This window comes from Citrus sinensis, chromosome 7 (genome assembly GCF_022201045.2).
Source record: "Citrus sinensis cultivar Valencia sweet orange chromosome 7, DVS_A1.0, whole genome shotgun sequence".
Lineage (NCBI taxonomy): Eukaryota > Viridiplantae > Streptophyta > Magnoliopsida > Sapindales > Rutaceae > Citrus > Citrus sinensis.
The window spans coordinates 11,964,659-11,985,151 of record NC_068562.1 but is presented as its reverse complement, the minus strand read 5'-3'; the positions used below and the strand labels follow the sequence as shown (position 1 = coordinate 11,985,151).

The following is a 20,493-nucleotide window of genomic DNA, read 5'->3' as shown; positions in this document are numbered from 1 at the left end:
CCATTGCAGAATGCGGGGAATCTTATTCTTCGTTTTGACGACCCATGTTGATGGCAACCCTCCGATTGCTTCGTAAATCCAAGCCTACAACAAACAAAGTGAAAAATCAAATAAAACAACTATCAAATATTTAATACTATAAAACTTATTAATAAAAAAAAAAAAAGCACCTGAACCCCAGACGTAAAGCCGTAAAGATTGTATTTTTCAATATTATGATCTGGATTTTTCAACCGAGTCTTCTTAAATTTCTCGTCTTTCTCGAACAGTGCATTGTCAAGACTCTCGTAAATCATTTCCCACGACAATAGACCCCATGGACGCTTTCGGAAGTACTGGATATCATCAACTTGGTCAAGCCAATCGAAATTAATTTGACAGTGATTTTTTCTTGCATTTAGTACTCTGTCCGCAAAATAAAACAGCGCAATCTTTAATGCGTCCATATCGTCAATTTCCTCGAATTTCAACTCCTTAAATACTGCATCGAATTGATTCACATTAATCTTACGATGCACCCCACCAAAATACATATTCCGTAGCCTCTGCTCCATTTCATCATTTTCTTGATTGGTATCAACACCAAATGAAAGTCCAGTAACCAAGCACCATTCAACAATTGACAAGCGAATCAAATGCTTACCAATTTGAAACCATAACTGATCCTCACGGCTATCTTCTTCATGTGCCACTTGCCGCAGTAAAAGATTGTGCAAAATTACCCCACTAAATAGAAAACTTCGACACTCCAAGAAATGCCCAAATATATCCTTTTTAAACATACTCAACTGCCGCTTTGTTAATTTTTCTTCGATGGCTTTTACGACCGAAGATAACATACACATGCTCGAAATTCGACCAGGAAAGTGATCACCATAACGAAAATACATCTTGCCTACTTCAATATCCGGTGATTCTGATTTTGCCATGTATCTGTAATATTTATAAAACTATTACATTACATTTACAGAAAAAAAATTGACTCGTTAAAAAAAAAACTCTAATTTTTAGTGCGACAGCAAGCCGCGCATGGGCGCGCGCGCGCCCTGCCCCCCTCCCTCCCCACCCCCAAAATTAATCACTCCAAAATCGAAAACAATACTCACAAACACCACCAACCACCACAAACATCATCACCACCACTATTATTCTCAAGCTATAACTATTATTATTCTAAAATCTCATTTTAAATTAATGAAAATAAGAAAAATAACTAACCTAGGTTTTGTTGAAGGTTGTAGATCGTAGATCGGATGCCGGTGAGAGATGGAGCCGCCGCCGACGAGGGTTGATGTCGCCGCCGATGATGGGAGTTGGATCGGTTTGGGAGAGATGAGTGAAAGGGAGTGTTGGGAGAGAGATGAGGGAGGGGTATTTTGGTCTCAAATGTTGTTTTATGGCTAATGTTTGATAGAAATATTTTTGGGGGGTTAAGATGAAAAAAAGCAAAATTGTTTTAGTTATTACTGTAAATTTCCCAATTTTAGCTGGATGCACTCACGTACAATTTTGTAAATTGAAACGCAGCATGCATGGGTGCAAAGTAATAGACTTTGCAAATTATTAAGCCAGATTATATAAGAAAAAACATAAGGATCTCAATGGGTTTTTCCCCCCAAAATGAAAGACAAAAGTTTTTGAGATTTTGATATTTTATCGAACACATTAAAAATCTGAAAAAAACAATGATTTTCACAGAATTATCAAATCAGCGTACTTCTTCTGTACACTGCCAGTTTCGTTTCTGCAATTAGAGAATCAACGAACGGGAAGCTTTTGGTCAATCAAAGTTTCAGCCTCGAAGGCTGCTGAGTCACCCGAATGTCGCAATTAACATCACCGTCGCAAAATCCCTGATCCCATATCTCGCTAAAATTTCTTTTGCCCTACTAATTTATCAACCTAAGGTATGTTTCGTTTGAATTTCATGTTTTCCATTAACTTTTTTGCTCATTGATTGGAAACTGTTTGTCGAAACGGGTTTACGTATCATTTTTCAGTTCTTGTTCGGACTTGTTTGTTTTAATGCTCGTTACGTTTCAGGAGTTTGATTTTAGTTTGCGAAATTAAAATGGGTATCTTTGTAGAGGTAGTTTTATCATTTATGAGGCCTTGTTGAATAGCATAGAGCATTGGGGCTTGATTTAAGAAACTTGTTTTAGCTTACAAGTGGAGCTTAATCTTCCTTAGTTAAGAGATTATTAGAGTAAATTAGGGGAAGATTGAGTTGTGTATTTAATATTGAAAAACATTGTACTATTGAGTCTTTTAGGGAAAAACATCGTAAAAAGCTTTGCTTTAACTCTAGTTCAAAAAGATGGAGATGGGGTTTTATCATTTAGGATTGTATGGTAACTCCATCAATAAGTGAAAAATGAAGAAAAAGAGAATGAGAACCAAATTCTTATTGTTGACCTCAAATTTTGTGTCTTAATAAATTCCTTATTTCGTAAACCTTCTGGAAATAAGTTTCTCTGCTGTTGTTTTTCTCCGGCTCCTGCTTCCTTTTTTGTGTTTCAATGTAACTGAATAAATTTATGTCAGTTTAAAATAAATTTTTTGTGTGTAGTTTATGTTCATAATCTTCTTGTTGAAGGAAAGCTGTAGATACAACGACTCAACAATTATCATAATCATATTCAAGTTTTGTGCTGTTTCGAGCTCTTTATTTGTCTAGTTAAATTATTAAGTGATTAATTTTTCATTGATGATTTAATCTGTTCTTTGGTATGGCGTAAAAGAAGGTATTGGGTTTAATCCGTTCCTTGGTATGATGTGAAAAAAAAAGGCATTGGGTTTAGTGACTGAAATTGTGTCCCACATGATGTGTGCTAATTTGTACCAATACTTAATTCAAGCGTCTATGACATGTCTATATGTTCTCAGGCAGTTGTATGTTGTTAAGGTATTGATGAAATACGCAGCTTTGTGAAAGTAACTGTATGGTTATATTATCATTCCTTGAACTGATTTTGCTTTTTCTCCTTAAAGCTCACTTCATTAAACATCTATTGTAGATGGATGAAGTTTCTCTGAATACTGAACCAGTAGGTGATGATGATGCTGATGATTTTGAGGTCGTAGGAGATTGTGCAATGACTGAATATGTTGGACAAACTGGGATAATCCAAAATCCATTGCCTCCTGCTGTTGGAATGGAGTTTGAGACGTATGATGACGTTTATTACTTTTACAATTGCTATGCCAAGGAACAGGGTTTTGGTGTTAGAGTTAGCAATACATGGTACCGAAAGAGTAGAGAAAAGTATAGAGGAAAGCTGAGCTGTAGTAGTGCAGGCTTCAAGAAGAAAAGCGAGGCAAACCGCCCAAGACCAGAAACAAGAACTGGCTGTCCAGCAATGATAAAGTTTAGGTTGATGGAAACCAAAAGGTGGAGAATCATTGAAGTCGAGCTTGAGCATAACCACTTGTTAAGCCCAAGAAGCGGAAAGTTTTACAAGTCACATAAGCACATAGGTATTGGAACCAAAAGAACATTGCAATTAGATAGTGCTGAAGAAGTTCAAAAAATTAAACTGTTTCGAACTCTTATCATCGATACCGAGGGAAATGGTAATGTAGATGTTAATGGAGTATTTGGAAATAATGTTAATAGCTCAAATCAATTGAAGCTTAAACCAGGAGATGCACAAGCTGTCCAGAGTTTCTTTTGTCGTTTGCAGTTGACAGATCCAAACTTTTTTAATGTAGTGGATCTAAATGAAAAGGGATGCTTGAGAAACCTGTTCTGGACTGATACCAGGTCAAGAGTTGCATATAGGTACTTTGGTGATGCAGTCTTAATTGATACTACGTGCTTGACTGAAAGATATGATGTACCACTGGTTTCATTCATTGGGGTGAATCATCATGGACAATCAGTGTTGTTGGGTTGTGGTTTACTTGCCAGTAAGACCATAGAATCATATACATGGTTGTTTAGGGCGTGGCTTACATGTATGTTAGGACGCTCTCCACAAACAATCATCACTGACCAATGTAGAATCTTGCAAATTGCTGTTGGCGATGTTTTCCCAAGAGCTTATCATTGCTTTTCATTGTCATGCATCATGCAAAAAATTCCAGAGAAACTCCAAGGATTGTTTGAATATGAAGCTATTAGAGTTGCATTACATAGAGCAATTTATCACTCTCTCAGGCCTGAGGAATTTGAAGCAGCTTGGGAAGACATGATTCAACGTCATGGAATAAAGGATCACGGATGGATTCAAACTTTATATGAAGATCGTAAAAGGTGGGCTCCTGTTTATTTGAAGGAAGCTTATTTATCAGGAGTGTTTTCGTTCCTGCAGAATGAGGTTTCTACTTCATACTTTGAAGGATATCTTGATAAGAATACTCCTTTGAAAGAATTCTTAGACAAGTATGATCAAGCACTGCGGGCGAATTATCAATTGGAAGCCTTGGCAGATATGGATTCAAGAAATTCAAGTTGTATCCAGAAACCAAGATGCTACTATGAATTTCAACTCTCAAAACTGTGCACAAATGAAATGTTAAGGAAGTTTCAGACAGAGGTGGAGGCTATGTACTCTTGCTATAGCACAAAACATGTTAGTGCTGATGGACCTATAACATACATAGTGAAGGAAGAATTCGAGGTTGGTAGCAACGAGAAAGATTCAAGGGCTTTCGATGTTTTGTACAATGCCTCCGACTTAGAGGTGCTTTGTGTTTGTGGGTTGTTCAATTTCAGAGGATATTTATGCAGACACATTCTTTGTGTTCTAAACCAGAGTGGCGTGCAGGAGATCCCATCTCAGTACATTCTTTCTCGATGGAGAAAAGATGTTAAACGTTCTTATGTTCTTGATCACAGCTGCAGTGGCATTGATATTAAAAATCCGGTGCACAGGTATGATGATTTGTACAAACGCATCGTGCAGGTCGTCGAGGAAGGCAGGCAATCTCAAGATCGTTACAAGGTTACTTTACAAGCTTTGGATGAGATATTGAACAAGCTTCATCTTGTAGAGGATCATCAAGTGTAATTTATGTAGTTCAGAGCTCTAGATTTTGTAGATTGAGCTTTAAGTTTCCGTATTATGTGTTTGATTTCCCCTTTGTTATAGTTTAAACAATAATATTACTGCGGAAAAGCCTTTTGTCTGTGAGTGAATGTATAGCACTCTTGAAAAAAAATATGGCATTCAGTTAAGATGGGTATCAAGATAAGTAATACTAATGGAAAAACTAGAGGGTGAAATTCTTGGAAATTAAAAAAAAAAGTTTCAATTCCCCCCACCCTCGCTGCCCTCCCCAAAAAAAATTAAATTATGAGGTTGATAATAAAAAAATTTACAATAGCTTTCATTATTTTTAAGTTTTAAATTTCCGGTAAAAATGAATAAAAATAAAAACGATTACTATAAAAAAATGTATTTCCTTCTTGTCCTGTTTTTCTAATAACATTTAAAAGAAATAAAGGTTGCAAATGAGAATAAAATATCCTTGATTATTCTTTTTTCTTTGAAAAAAAAAGGGTTAATAATTATCAATGATAAAATAGTGATCCTCTTTCCTATTTTACCATCGCAAACTAATGAAATTTCCTTTTCTAATACCCTATTAAAACCCGCACTTTTTCTTTCCCTCTTCCACTTTGGCGCGCGATCCTCTCAATTCTAATTTCTGAAAGCCAAAAGGTTAGTCAGCTCTCTAAACCGTAATTTTCTGTTTGTTTCCCGAGAAAATCCATGAAAATAACCCGTTAAGTTTAGCATTTTTAGCATGTTATGGCTGAAATTTATAACCTCACCTGTTGCTTGTTCCTCTCGAAATTTGAAATCTTCTAATTTTGATTTTTGACACAAATTAGAATTGAGTTCTTCTAATCCGATATATCAATCTCTTGTTATACAATTCCTATGTGTAATAGAATGCTGTGCTTCACTTCCTTTGCGTATAATTGCAAATTTTTTGGGTTCTGTTTCTCTTGGAATTTAGGTTTGTTTCGAAAGAGCATAACTGATTAATTTGTACAGGAGCTTCGTGCCCTGATTTCATTTGAGTTCAAATGTTCTCCTTATTCATTTTACGCATCTCCATTTTGTTTCCTGTTTACAAAGGAGATGAAGAGTTAAGTTAAAATTTACAATTAGCTGCTCGTGATCTAATTTTCAATCGTTTTTTGTTTGGGATTATGGTCTGAGCTATTTGATGACCAAAACTCTGTAAACCTCTATGAACAATGAACCTTAGGAGTTTCAATGGATTGAATGAGTATCTATTGGCATCATCATTTTCAAAATCTGTTGTATGGAAGCTTTTGCTCATTTCTGTCAAGAGTAGTAAAGCATGGAACTTCACCTAAGAAGGCAATTCACCATGATGGCTTTCAGATTTTTAAGTTGAATATTCTTACTGCATTTTATTTGTCTGCGGGCATTAGGATTGTTTACTTAAAACTTTTTGTTGTAGAGGTAAATGGAATATTGGCTTGGTTTGGGGTGAGGTGGTGATGCAAAGACTTTAGATCGAAAGAAATGTCCTTAACTTTGGAAGATGATTATAGACCCATGAATTAACCGGTCAGACTACAAGAAAGCTTTCTATAACAAATGAGGGACCTGTAATGATTCTCATCAATAAATATTACAGTTGAGGACAAAATGCAATGCCATTTGTGCTTGGACAAATACACTGCGTCTGATTTGTTTAGTCTTCTTGATGTTTTTGTGCAAAGTTTTAATTGCTTAAGTGCTTCTGTAAGGTGCACTATATTAAACATTTTCTCAAGTTAAGGAGGAAAAGCGCGTGTTCTTTTCAAATTTCAAGCCATCCTGCAGTTTTTAGCTTTCTAGGATACTGTTTGAAGTATTAGCTTGTAAGATCAACATCTAATATTTTTCTTGTCTATATATCTTAATACTCTCCTCTCTCTCCTTGTAGCGCTTTCAACTATTTTACTGATAAGTGAGGATAGAGACAGAGGGATGAAGTTCAAAGCATTTCTCACAGAGAATGGAGTAAATCTCTTAGAAAAAAGATTCCTACCTGCCCTAGACAAAATGGGGAAGGTATGCCACCTCTTCCTCACCAGAGAGAAAGCTTACTTCCTCCACAACCTTCTCAGTGGTGAAGGGATTCAATGTGTTGCCCAGTTTCACAGGGAAACTCTCTTCGATGATTACCGCATCTCAAGCCAAAATGAGGACTGCATTGCCTTTGCCATAGACATATCACTTCTTCAGCGTGCTGTTCGAAGTAGTGTCAGTATTTGCTCTGAAATTGGTGCAGCTGGATCCACTGCCAATCACCTCCAAATAAAATTGGTGAAGAAGCTGCCTCCAAATTGTACTCAAGCAATGCCTTTCCTTACCTTTGAAACCAAGGGGTACAAGTCTGCAGTAATCCAAGATGTTCCAATTTCAAAACCATTGTCAAGGGCTCAAGTACTTGAACTTCAGACTGCTTTAGATATGGCTCAAGATTTACCTCCGACGCTGGTTCAGGTTCCGGATTTGAATCAGCTGCAGAATTTCGTAGACCGAATGAAGCATGTTGGTGATTTGTTAAATGTCTCCATTTGCAAATATGGGGATCTCCATTTACAAATATCAACAACTCTCATCACACTAGGAGCTGAGTTTAGAAAATTGTTGGTTATTGGAGAGAAAGCTGTAGCTCCATCTGAGGACCGAAATTTGAGTGCTCAGACTCGATCAGAGAGGGCAATATCCAGAGGGGATGCTCAATCTGTGCAAGTGAGCGTGAAGCACTTTTCAAAAAGCCTCCAGTGTCACCTGGCAAAGCCAGATTGTGCATTCTATGGTATTGCTCCACGGGGTGCTTGCTTGACGGTGATATTCCAGTTCTTCATTCCTGGCACACATCAAACTGATAAATCAATCAGTCTGCATTGCAGGCTTCCAGTGCTCGACCCAGGCACATAGTCTATCAATTAACCATCTCTGGCTAAGGTACAAGCCTCTGAAGTCTTATGGTTACTTGGATCCTCTTGAATTTTGTGGGATTAAAATGAGAGATGACGAATGATTTAAAATCACAAGTCTGATATTTTGCTTTCTAAGTGGAATATATTCGAATGAGCTTAATGCCAAAATTGGTAATGATGAACTTCTGCGTGTTTCCCTTAACAATCATATATTTTTGTGTTTTGCACCTTTTGCAGAAATTTTGTGTACGTAGATCGACTTAATTATCAAATCACAAGAGTAAAGGGAAAAGAAGCGGAATTTATTCATATTGCATAGGATTAATTTTCACTTTTTTTTAACTTAAATTACTATCTCTCGTGCATAATTGGCAATTGATGGAATGTCGCAATTGTATAACATGTGCATTAACGAAAAAATAAATAAATAACAGAAAAAAAGCAGGGTGAATGTTTTTTAGGGCAAGTTTGGGATTGCGGTTTAAATTTCATAAGCTATTTATTTTATAATTTTTGATAAAAATAGTGTTTGTTAAATTTGTAAAATTAATTTATTTCATAATTTTCTCTATTTTGTTAGCAGCTTTTAAAAGTAGGTGGGGGTTGTTTTTTATAAGCAGTTTATTTAATAAGTTACCACACCTTTTTAAAATTCCTATTATAACTCTATATTTTAATTAAAAAACAATTGTATATTACTTATCCATAAACCTTAATATTTAAATCATTAGATATGATATTACCGCCATAATTTTATTACTGCCACAACCACGTACGTTCTCTCTAACTTTGATCTGGTAAGTTTACATTCTAATTGAGTTTTTTGATGTAATTTTATATATTTAAGAAAAAAATATGTGTAAATAATTTATTAAACATACTCTAAAAGTAACAAGCAATTAAAACTTATGTCTACTTTGATCATTATATAATAAAACATCACTTTTGTAATTAAATTTACCAAACGCATGTATTTTACCTTTCAAACTCACAGCAACTGCAACAATACAGTTTATCAAGCACTAAATTATTTTTTTAATCAACAACTTATTTCATCTGTATAATACAAACAATTTATTTCATTAGTCTCTGCAATCCCAAACTAACCCCTAGTCTCTACTATTTTGACTCATTATTATTTACTCGAAATTTTAAAAATTGTTTAAAGCACTTGCATTACTATTTTCATAATTGTTGGATCTAGTTTTTTTATGGATAAGATGATATAACTTAGAATTCAAATAAATCTAACATGCAATAATTGAAAAATAAAGAATAATTAAATAGATTTTAGTGGAAATATATATATAATAAAGATCTTTTGGCCACCTGAGAAATAATACTCTACTTGGCTATTTAGGATAAATCTTTCCTGAGCCAGGTCTCTTTCTTACCCTTATAGCCTTCGGCTTCTTAAATAATAATAACATCAATACTAATAAGGGTCCAGCTAGATTTGGTATCTCATTTTTCGACATTTTTTGATCAAACCATTAGATTCAATCCAAGAGTTGCAAAAGTTATTAGAATGGCAAGGATTTAATTATTTGATTATTAACATTGCAGCCTCTCATTTTTTCTGAAAATTATAAGGAAAGATTAGTTTTCAAAATTTTTACACATAAGTTCATTAAAATATTTTATTATCTTTACATGAATCAAGGGTAATTTAGTAAATGAACATAATTAAGTATTAAAAATATGAATGGATTATTTTAAGTTGCTAAAATACTCTCCACATCCATTTACTTGAAATACCAATTGGATTACAAATTTACAATATTGTTATCTTAATACAGGATTGAACAAAGTTTTATATAATTTTTGACAATATTAAAATGAAAAATAAATAAATATTAAATAAGTACTTAAACGGAAATTTAAGTTTCATTATAGAGTTTATAAATGCTATTTTCAAAATAATAGATTTCTATATGCAAATTTGAAATTATGTAAAATTACTTAAACCTTATCACACATATGGAGCTGAGAAAATATTTAGAAAAATATAATCTCAATTATTTACTTAATGTGAAAACAAATAAATTGTATAATATTTATTCTATTACTTAAATTTAAAGTTGTAAAGAATGAAACTTAAATTTAAAATTACAAAGAATGAATAATATCTTAAATTAATGGATTATGGGAGAATTATCTTTCAAAAAAAAATTAAGATTAACTAACTTTTAAGGCTTTTAATGTAATTTGTTTATCTCATGTCGTTAACATAAGATAAAAATTTTAGTGCAAAAAAATTATCCTAGATGTCCCTTTAAGATAAAAATATCATTATCACATGATAATTTGGTAAGTCCAAACTGTGTTATTCTTAGTTTACTTATTTATGCAAAACACTATATTAGGATCAAATTTTAGTAAAATAATTTTATCCCACCGTCTTTAACCACATTAAGCAGGTTCTAATTATTTATATCTTATTATAGAAAGTAAGATACAACTCCTTTCTTATTACATTGGTAAAGAAGAAAACATAAATACAATAGATATTTTTTAAGAGAATGCAAGCATTATTTTTATGAGATTTTGTGTTTAAGAAATCAATCTAATTTATGTGATTAAAAATCGCTCTAGTTTTTTATATTTTAGAAGAATTATACGTTTGAGAATGAATAATTAAGATTTAAAGAATGACGGATTGATTGAGAAGGAGATAGAGATAATAATTTTTTTTAAGAATTTTAAAATTATAATGTTTTAATTGGGGCTTATTATATAAAATTATTGAAACTTATAATTTTCATTATTTGTAGAAAATAACAACGACTGCTAGAGAAAATAATTTTTTTAGAATTCTAAAATTATTATATTTTAATTGGGGTTTATTGTGTCAGATTTTTAAACATATAATTTTTATTTTTATTATTTATAAAAGACAATAGGGCTGCTAAAGAAAATGTCAAAATTGAGTGTTTTGGTTCAAGGGGGCAACATAGTTTTGTCCTACTAATAATTATAATTTTTAAACGAACTTTTTTCAAGTGAAAACTACAATTTTAAGTTAAGATGTAAAATTGAAACTTCCCAGACATGATTCCAAATCCCTCACGAGTCCAAGTCATGATGGCAAGGTATTATTAGCATATTAGCCGGTTAAAATTCATGCTGCAGCATAAGCAAAATTAATATGTACGTTTTTTTTAGAAATAACCGTATATATTTTTTATTATACTTTTAGTTTACTTTCTTGAAATATATAAATTTTAACTTATCTTTTTGTTTATTGTTATTGTTGTTTTATACGAACGGGTGCCTGCTTATTTTCCTCCAATTTTCCACCTTTACCATTCACAAATCTCTCCCTCATTCCAAATGGCCACTAATTTTTTTTTTTTCTTTTGAAAAAAATTAATCAACTTGCAAAAGATGTAGAATAAGGCCAAAAAAGAACAAAAGAAAATATATGTAGTTTTGAAAATTTTCTCAATCTAATACCTGAAATACCATGAATGCCCTCAAACGTTAAAGCTAACGGTAGAATTTGACGATTTGGGTGCGCGGTGGTATAAGGAAAAAGATTTTGGGGCACAGTGTTAAAAGTAGTTTCCTTTGGGGGGTTCGCTAAAAATGACCTTTTTTTTTTTATGATAAGCCCTAAAATTCTCTTTTCAACAAAAAAACCAAAAAAACCAAACCTGTAGCCTGTAATATCAGCTGTCGCAGCTTTTATCGATCTCACCCTCAAATATCATTCAGGGCCTTAGTTGCTTAGGACTTGAGCAGCCCCTATTAGTTGGGCTGAGTTTGGAACTTTGGACCAAAATCCAGTTTGAAATGAAAGTCTACAAGTGTCCAATTACATCAAATTTGGCTAAAAAGATTTTGACAAAGGACTATTCCTTTATTTCATGTAGAAAAAGAACTTAACATGTGCTGCTGCTAGCTTTTAATAGTACAAGATCCTTCTACTGTCATGCAACAAAGAAAAGTGTTAAGACTTGAAAATTAATTAAGAATGGGAATTAAATCATCATTTTGGGTAAGACATAATTTAGCAACAACTTATAGCATTAACAACCGAGTATCGTTTGCACCACTTTTTACCCACCTTTGACTCTTGGAATGAAATGGCATTTTTATAGAAACCCTGAAAGCTCCTGATAGTTTCTGGTGGTACCAAGATCTTTGCAGCATGGAATGGCTTTTATTTTTGTGAAATATTTCTATAATAATTTATCACTCTTCCTTTGAGTGTTTTTCTTAAAGTTTAACCAAAGTCCTCTCTGTAATAAAGTTGGTGTTTGGCGCACTGCTCCTTTGTACTTTTGGACAAAAGTTTTACAAAAGAAATTAAAATCCAATTGTAAGAAGCATAACATTAGTGCACTAGAACATAAGTTTTGCGTCTTTATTGAGACATAAAGTGACCGAGAAATGGAATTACTCTTAGCACAATTCTTGCATAAGGTACAAACTTGCTGATTCAAAAAATTTTAGGCAGGAGAAAATATTTTGCAGGAACCAAATAGAATGGACAAAACAACAGTAAATCTATTTCATTTTCGACATAATCTATATTTAATTTATTCCCATTCTTACCTTCGGCAGCAAGTCTATGTAATTACTGGTGGTGAGACAGAATCTGAGTCAAAACTGTAGGTGAGATATTGGAGAAAACCAAATAGAGACCACCGATGATTGAACAACTTCAGTCTATTTCGTTTCCTCCAATTCTCACCTCCGGTTGCAACTATTTATCACAAAAGTTTCAGATGTATAAACAAGCAAAAGGTGGACGTAAAATATTGGAGGAAATTAAACAGAAACAAAAATGAATTTTAATTTGTTTAATTCCCTCCAATTTTCACATACAGCTTCCCACTGAAAAAATTTAAACAAATTCCAAAAGATGGCCAAATCTATGTGGCCATCGCTAGCATCCTTATAGACTTTGTCAGGCGGCAAAGCATTCACAAGAAAATTGATGTGAAATGTTCAGAAAAACAGCCAAATTTACATGAACACTGAGCAACAAACTCATAAGTACATTCTTTCGTAAAACTTTGGAACAAAATTGTATGGACTTGGTCCTTCCCCTGTTGTTAAAATTCAGAAGCACATGGCTTTCAAGAACATGTTGTGTACATGTGCATTGTATGTTACTACAAATACATAAAATACAAAATCCTCCAACTAATTGAGGTTCTAATCTAATTTGTCCTACTACAGATGAAAACTCAGATCATGTTTCTCTCTTGCTGGAGACATTCTGAGAAAACAATTAGATCTCGTTATAGACTCACCAATAATCTTTACATGAACATGACCCATGCTTGAAATGATGGAAACGAGTTTTATCCCTAACAATAACTTCTCTATCATACACCATTGACACTAATTTCGCCATACGGTGACAATCCACACACATCCTAAGGTTCTTCACAATTCTAATGGTGACCCCAGCTCCTGAACTGATCAGCCCGAAAGCCATAGCTAACTTCTCACTGTGCTGGTAAACTGCACGCTCTTTATCCTCTTCTCCTACGTCGAGGAACACCTCAGAAATATCAGGCATATACCCTACAAATTTCAAGTCACTCGTCATTTCATCCAACTGCAAGTAGATTTCTTTTGTTTGAGGATGTGATTTGTCCCCAGCAACAAATTCATGGACCACACCATTCATCTCTATCATACTGCAACCTGGAGTCTTCTTGATTCCTCTATCAAGTATCATTTGTCTCAATTCACGAAAATTATCCCATCTATTGCAAGCAGCATATATGTTACAAAGCAAAACATAAACAGCCTCATTATCGGGATCCAACTCAAGAATCTGCTTAGCAGCCATTTCAGCCATTTCGGCATCTCTATGAACTCTACAGGCACCAAGAAGAGCTCCCCAGACAATTGAATTTGGCTTCATCGGCATATTCTTTATAACTTCAAGAGCTTCATTTAGATGCCCAGCTCGGCCAAGAAGATCAACCATGCACCCATAATGTGCCTCATTAGGCTCAATTCCATGCTGGATCGTCATATCAGCAAAATACTTTCTTCCTTCATCTACCATGCCAGTGTGCGTGCAGGCAGACAGAACACCAACGTAAGTTACCTCGTCCGGTATTATTGAAGCCCTGAGCATTTGGGAAAACATATCAAGACCTTTATCACCATGGCCATTGATGGCAAGGCCAACAATCATGGTCGTCCATGTGAATTTGTCCTTTCGAAGCATCTCCCAGAATACCCTTTGAGCTTTCTCCACATCTCCACATTTACAGTACATGTCTATCAAAGCATTCCCCACAAATATATCATTCTTGACCTTGTTTTTGTCAATGTAAGTCTTTACCCATTCACCCAGTTCTAGTGCCCCCAGATTCGCACATGCTGTAAGAATGCTAACAATGGTAAACTCGTCTGGCCTTATATTTGAAGTTTGCATCTCGCGGAAAAGTGTCAAAGCCTCTCTGAACCTATTCACCCGCAGGTACCCATCAATCATGGCAGTCCATAAGACATAATCTCGTTCTGGCATCTGATCAAAATACTGTCGAGCCATATCGACTTGTCCTCTATTTATATACCCCGTAACAATGGCAGTCCAAGAAATTACATCTTTATTCTTGATGTTCCCAAAAATCTCAAGAGCAAAACCCATTTCTCCACAAGCTGCATACATATCAGTCAAAGCATTTTCCAGTATCAAATTAGGTACGATCTTGCACTCTTTAACATACCTGTGAGCCCGCTTGCCAACATCTAAGTCTTTCAATTTAGCACAAGCCGATAAAACCAACACAATGGTAACTGAAGTGGGCAACACTCCTTTCCTCTCCATCTCACCAAAAAGCTTCCTAGTTTCATCAAATTGCTTCACTCTCTTATACCCGGAAAACATCGCATTCCAAGTAACCACATCATCTTTATAACTCACATCAAATATCCCACGAGCCATGTCAACTTCCCCACACAAACAATACGTACTAATCAACGCATTTTGCACAAACACACTAGAATCAAACCCAAATTTCAGCACATGACAATGCAACTCCTTACCAAACTCCACAGCAATGTCACGCGTAAAACCCTTCAACAAGAACGGAAATGTATAGTTATCAGGCCTGACATCACTCTTCAACATATCCAAATAGATCAAAACTCCGTTTTTATGAGAATCAATCCTAGAATAACCCTTGATCATAGTGTTCCAAAGACACACACTTGGTCGGGGAATTTTCCTGAACACTTTACACGCATACTTCATGTCACCTTTTTCACTACAACAAAAGGTAACGAGTTTGTTTTGTACAGTGGGGTTTGTTAAAAGTCCAAGTTTGATTGTTTGAGAGTGGATTTGCTTAAGTTGGTGCATGGATTCGCAGGTTTCAATCGGAGAGATGAGTGGGGTTTCTTGGGTGAGTGTAGATGGTGGTGATATAGAAGAATTAGAAAACATTTTGTTGAATGTTATTGGGGTTTTCTTGAGAACGTGAGTTCTGGAGGGAAATGAAAGTGTCATAAAAGATCCAAGAGCAATTGAATTGCTCAGCATTCCATTGAGCTTACTGCATAGAATAGTAAACAGTAAATAAAAATTTTAATTCCCCAAAAAAAAAATGAAGAGCTCAGACGGCACTTGCTTTCATCCAAAGATCAGATGATCGTGATGGACCCAGCCATCACTTGGTGATTATCTTCATCGCTCCACGAATTTTGCACCAGCCGGGAATCGAACCCGGGTCTGTACCGTGGCAGGGTACTATTCTCCCACTAGACCACTGGTGCTTGATGATAAAACTGATTGCGATGAATTTAGTTATCGAAATTAAAGATGAGTAAAAGCGCTTCTCATGGCCAAAGCGCTTTAATTTAACAAACTTTCGATAATATTGAAAATAATAAATTCAAGGCTGAGAGAGTGCTAAAGTCGGTAAATGACGGTATTAATAATATAACCTTTTGATCCACTGAATCCAAGAACATTAAGAAGCAGTACCGTTTCCCAAATACTGAAATAAAATTCATTACAGTAGGAAAATAATAGGCGGGGAAAGAAAAGACTAATGACATTTGCTACTATCAAACACCTATAAAAAGGAAAAAAAAAAAAATTCTCTGGAGCAAAACCATCTTTGCACTAATTCTTTTGTTAGATGAAAATGAAACCTACACCTAAACCCCTTTTTCACAGTTGCATTACTGGGAATCAGACGACAGAGATCCATACTGGAGCCAGTCCTTGGCACAAATGAGCGCCTCCAGTGTAACAGGACGCAATGAACTCCGGTAGCTATCTATCTTCTTGCTCACCGTATCGAACACGGAATCAGTAGGAACTGTAGAGAATGGTATGGACAAGATATCAGAAGCCATCCTGGAAAGAGTTGGGTACTTCGCCTGATTCAGTCTCCACCAATCCAAAATATCAAAATCTTGTGTACGAGGCAAAAGGAACTCCTCAAGATACTGATCTAATTCTGATCTCATTGGCTGGCCACTAGTATCCTCAGAGATATAGACTTCAAAATCAGAAAGCCCATCCCCAATAGAAATAAGAGACAGGTCTTGCGAATGTTCCTGAGGGTGTCCTTCCTGAGGGGTTCCCTCTTCAATATTTCCAGCATGAAGGGTCTCTTCTCGTGATGCCTCAGATTTTGGAATGACCTCAAGCCCTTCATCCATAAAAGTGTCTGGCAGTGCTAGCATCTGCACAAGGTATTCATGAAAGAGTTCATGCAGGCCATCATCAACAGCCTTGATCCACATCCCAGCATCCTCACCATATATCCTAGAGAAGCTGAACTCAATAAGCTTCATTTTGAACCTTGGATCGATAACAACTGCAATCGCCAACACTAGAAAGCAGTCTTTCCAATATTCATCAAACCTTTCTTTCAGAGGTTTGGTCAGGTAGCTGGTGAAAGGTTCTTCACTCATGGCTGCTTGCATTAGTTCTGCCTGAATCTTTGACACTTCATGGTAGAACACACTGGCAGTAGGATATGTTGGAGAAGTTAAAATGTTTGCCGCATCAAAGAAATACTTCAAGTATGTACAGAGAATTTCTACCTGCTTCCAATCATCCATTGTTGGGGTTGCTATTTTGTAGTCTGGATCAAAAGTTTCCAAACAAGCAAATACTTCCTTTAGTTCATGAGCAGCCACCAACATATGGTAAGTTGTGTTCCATTTAGTTTGGTCATCAATAAAAAGTTCCTTCGTACTAGGGACTTGAAGTCGTTCCTTCAGCTCAAGAAACTTCTCTTCATGAGTATCTGAAGTCTTGACATACTTTACGCTGGCACGAATTTTATCGACAGTTTCCCAGATTGCTCCTAGAGCATCTTGTGCAAGACGACTAATAACACGAGCATAGCAATTCCCTTTTATCAGTTGACAATTTAGCATAAATGGATTTTTGACAGAAAGGAAGCCTCTGAGATTTCCATTTATTGTTTCATTTGAGAAGGACCGATCAAGAGTAAGGGTAAGCAACTTGTTCTCTAGACGCCAATCAGATAGGCAAGACGCGAGAGCTTGATTGAAGGCAACATCTGAGTCAGGGGATGGAACCATAACCACATTAAGAACACGACGATGCAAGTTCCAATCACCATCAATAAAATGCCCAGTTAGGACTGCATAGCCTACAGATTGATTTGAAGACCACAAATCCAATGCAAGGTTGACTCGTCCATGAATTCCACTAATAAAATTCAAAAGTCTTTGCTTCTCCCTTAGATATATTGCCACACAATCCCCCTGGATGGTGTTGAAGCTTGCCACATTGAACTGGGGTTGAAGAGTATGAACAAAATCAATGAAAGCAGGATGTTCAACAATGTGTGGGGGATACTCATGCATAATGATCATCTTTGCAATATCTTGGGTACTGCGATCCTGATTGAAACTGATGCTTGAAATTCCAGGAGATGCTCTATAGCGTCTTTTAGGTGGATCGGTGACACTCCCAGGTTTGGTGCTTGGTGTGTTTGGGGTTTGCTGATTTTTCTGACGGCTTACAGGGCATATTCCCATGGTAATGTGTCGTTTGAGGTGGCTGGTGCCCGCTAGCTTTGAACCAGTAATGTAAGCAAATGACTTCTTGCACTGATTGCAGCAGGCCCTGGTACATCCAGCATCAACAGTTTCCACTGTGAAGTAGTCCCAGACAATAGACTTCTTTCTCCTACGCTTATTAGGCTGTGTTTCCAAATTCATAAGCTCTCTGTTCCCAGAAGGAGAACTCGGGGTAATAGGAGTATCAGGCATTACAGTTGCAATAGGGGTATCCATCTCAAAAACTAGTTCTGAAATTGAAGAAAAATGAAGCATTAGAAAGATCATAACTTAATGAACTGTCATTGTATGAAGAAAACTTTGAAGAAGGAACCGATAAAAACATCTCAGGAAAATACACCATCAAATAAAAATTCATAGGGTTCAAGCATATGACAGATATCTAAACATTTATTTAACAGAAAAAAGCCAAGCTGGTTTGATTATCATTATACTAGGAAGCATCTTTAAGTGCCAAAAGAAATGATAGCTTCTTTGTCTCACTTGTTTAACAATCAAACATCATGACTATTGAGAAATTTAGAACTTTTTCAATTTTCATGTTTCATTCTGGAGGCACGAAGTGTTGGCTCTGATTTACCATCATATTACAGATAAATGGTTGTCATCCTAGTTTCACTTCAACTATCCCTTAAAAATTTACCATGTTATATAATTGCAACTTTAAACACCAATAATCAAATTCTGACAGACTTGGACAACATTATTAATGGCAGTACCTTATGTCAAATGAAGCACATCATAAATAGTGGACCCAACATGCAGTAAGAGCATTTACCCCACTTTGAACAAACAGCAGTAAAACTCAAAACCACATGAGATCAGATTCTAAATCCTCACCAATATTTACCAACAGCCACTCCCGCAGATACTGGCTGCCTATGGGAAAATAAGAATCAACACAACTCAAACGTACACAAAGTCACAAAGCAATCTAAGATTTTTCCAGTTCACGCAAGTAATAGACAAGCAACTCTGTGGACTTAATTATGTATGCCAAGTGGATCTGGGCCATTCGCAGCAACAAGAAGCCCACATGCAAAAAAGCAAAAAGTCCACTACTAGAGCATCACCAGTAAAGAACCTATAAAAGAGCTAAATATTACATGTAACATGTAATATAAGAACAAGAACCATCATTGAGAATTTGAGACAAGTCCTGCCGTGGAATCCAACATCAATTTTCAAGAAATTTTCCAAAGTTTTCTTTTCTTTTTTTTTTGACCAAAGTTGGATAATCGAGCTTAAATATCAAACCAACTTACACAAAACCTAGAGATAATTGAAAAACCCTAATATATGAACACACAATATCTTATGCGACAAATTGGCAACAAGTACCATTGCCATGACCAAACCCAGAAATATTAACAGCCAAGAACATGAAAATAAATGGGCAAAAAAACTAGATCCAAGAAACCCTAGAAACTACACAGAATCACAAACACACCGAATTTCAAACTATCAAAAGCAGGAAACACAAAAGATAGAGAAACTCACTATGACTGAGGAATCAGCGGAAAGAAGAGACGAAAAAAGAACGGCTGACGATCGAAACCGCAATATCAGAATACAGGGTTTTGAATTATCCAGAAATTTAAGTAATTAATTAAAGTAATAATATTTGAAATTTTTGAATTTTGGTTGCAGGGAAAAATTTGGAGGTAGAAGGAGGAGTTAATGGGCTTGAGCTTGAAGGTTTTGAGCTTTTTTTTTTCCCTCTTGCAACGAAAAAACAAAACCCTAATTGGACATGGACTAGGGCTAGGGCTCCCCGACCTTATGAGCTTCGTTTCGATTTAGGCCTTTTTTGGCGATATATCAGTAGTGCCTATTTATATTAACCGAGGACAAAACGGTAAACTCATCATGGAATTTGGGTCCATTTATTATTATTTTTTATATATTTTTCTTTCCAAATCTGAAGGGGTGGTTGTGAACGGTTATTGAATCTTGACCGTCCATTTTTTATTTTTTAAGTTTTTTGAATGCATTACTTATATGTTTCTAGTTATGGCAGTAATCAAATATTAGGAAAAACACCATTAGTTAGGGTTTTCTAATAATTAATCCATACTTTGAATTTGGGGTCTAAAGTTAAGGAATTACGTGGTTTTGATTTTTTTTTTCATTTTAAAAAAGGGGGAACTAATTAATTCGACCAGTAAAGTTTATTATGGTAATATAATAGGATTCCAACACCACTCACATAAATGGTGAGAAAATTAAGTTCCTGACAAATATCATGCTACTTATAAAATGGAAATTGTGAAAAAAGAATAATAAAAAAAATCAGATGATAAATGTTACAAATTTAAAATAGCAAAACTCCACTATTTCTTAAAATCTAATGTTTGCCCGAACTATGCAAATTGGTAACTTGTAATTAGGTAGTGATATGGTTACACTTTCTAGTTCAAAATTTACTTCATGATTATGAAATCGAGAAACTAGATACCACCTAAATCTTATCGAAAAGTGAAAATATATTTGTATATTTTGTATATTGATTAAAATAATTAAAATCC

General features: G+C 35.2%; 4 protein-coding genes and 2 non-coding genes across 11 annotated transcripts in view; 2 read left to right on the top strand and 4 right to left on the bottom strand.

Moving 5' to 3' along the window:
* LOC102612592 (protein FAR1-RELATED SEQUENCE 6-like) overlaps positions 1–5,179 on the top strand; it is a 58,621-nt gene extending 53,442 nt beyond the window's left edge. Inside the window, exons 1-2 of one of the 4 annotated variants that reach the window (XM_052444848.1) lie at positions 1,657–1,907; positions 2,992–5,179. In XM_052444848.1, coding sequence (XP_052300808.1) covers positions 3,018–5,012 — 1,995 coding nt within the window. In that variant the 5' untranslated portion in view covers positions 1,657–1,907; positions 2,992–3,017 and the 3' untranslated portion in view covers positions 5,013–5,179. Of the gene's footprint in view, positions 1–1,656; positions 1,908–2,991 lie in introns of those variants that run through there. The other 3 variants (XM_052444847.1, XM_052444849.1, XM_052444850.1) reach the window with 3 other exon arrangements.
* Positions 5,180–5,504: 325 nt separating this feature from the next.
* Positions 5,505–8,100, top strand: LOC102614578 (uncharacterized). The gene is made up of 2 exons (XM_006465238.4): positions 5,505–5,666; positions 6,913–8,100. The coding sequence occupies exon 2, from the start codon at positions 6,957–6,959 to the stop codon at positions 7,914–7,916; it is 960 nt and encodes a 319-aa protein (XP_006465301.2). The 5' UTR covers positions 5,505–5,666; positions 6,913–6,956; the 3' UTR covers positions 7,917–8,100.
* A 4,813-nt stretch (positions 8,101–12,913) lies between these two features.
* LOC102615537 (putative pentatricopeptide repeat-containing protein At3g15930) lies at positions 12,914–15,689 on the bottom strand. Its single transcript, XM_006465242.4, has one exon. It carries the CDS (start codon positions 15,435–15,437, stop codon positions 13,179–13,181), a length of 2,259 nt encoding a protein of 752 aa, XP_006465305.2. The 5' UTR covers positions 15,438–15,689; the 3' UTR covers positions 12,914–13,178.
* LOC112496445 (small nucleolar RNA snoR114) lies at positions 15,507–15,590 on the bottom strand. The gene has a single exon (XR_003063007.1). It is a non-coding gene; the product is annotated as a small nucleolar RNA snoR114 (small nucleolar RNA).
* On the bottom strand, positions 15,600–15,670 carry TRNAG-GCC (transfer RNA glycine (anticodon GCC)). The gene has a single exon. It is a non-coding gene; the product is annotated as a tRNA-Gly (tRNA).
* Positions 15,690–15,807: 118 nt separating the features above from the next.
* Positions 15,808–19,785, bottom strand: LOC107177270 (zinc finger BED domain-containing protein DAYSLEEPER-like). 3 transcript variants are annotated; one of them, XM_025097891.2, is made up of 3 exons: positions 19,466–19,785; positions 18,806–18,844; positions 15,808–18,195 (listed from the first exon to the last, which is right to left on the bottom strand). In XM_025097891.2, exon 3 carries the CDS (start codon positions 18,179–18,181, stop codon positions 16,082–16,084), a length of 2,100 nt encoding a protein of 699 aa, XP_024953659.2. In that variant the 5' UTR covers positions 18,182–18,195; positions 18,806–18,844; positions 19,466–19,785; the 3' UTR covers positions 15,808–16,081. The 3 variants fall into 3 exon arrangements, with proteins under 3 accessions (XP_024953659.2, XP_015386385.2, XP_015386387.2); XM_015530899.3 differs by lacking the exon at positions 18,806–18,844; XM_015530901.3 differs by lacking the exon at positions 19,466–19,785 and having other exon boundaries at positions 18,685–18,844.
* Positions 19,786–20,493: the final 708 nt, after the last annotated feature.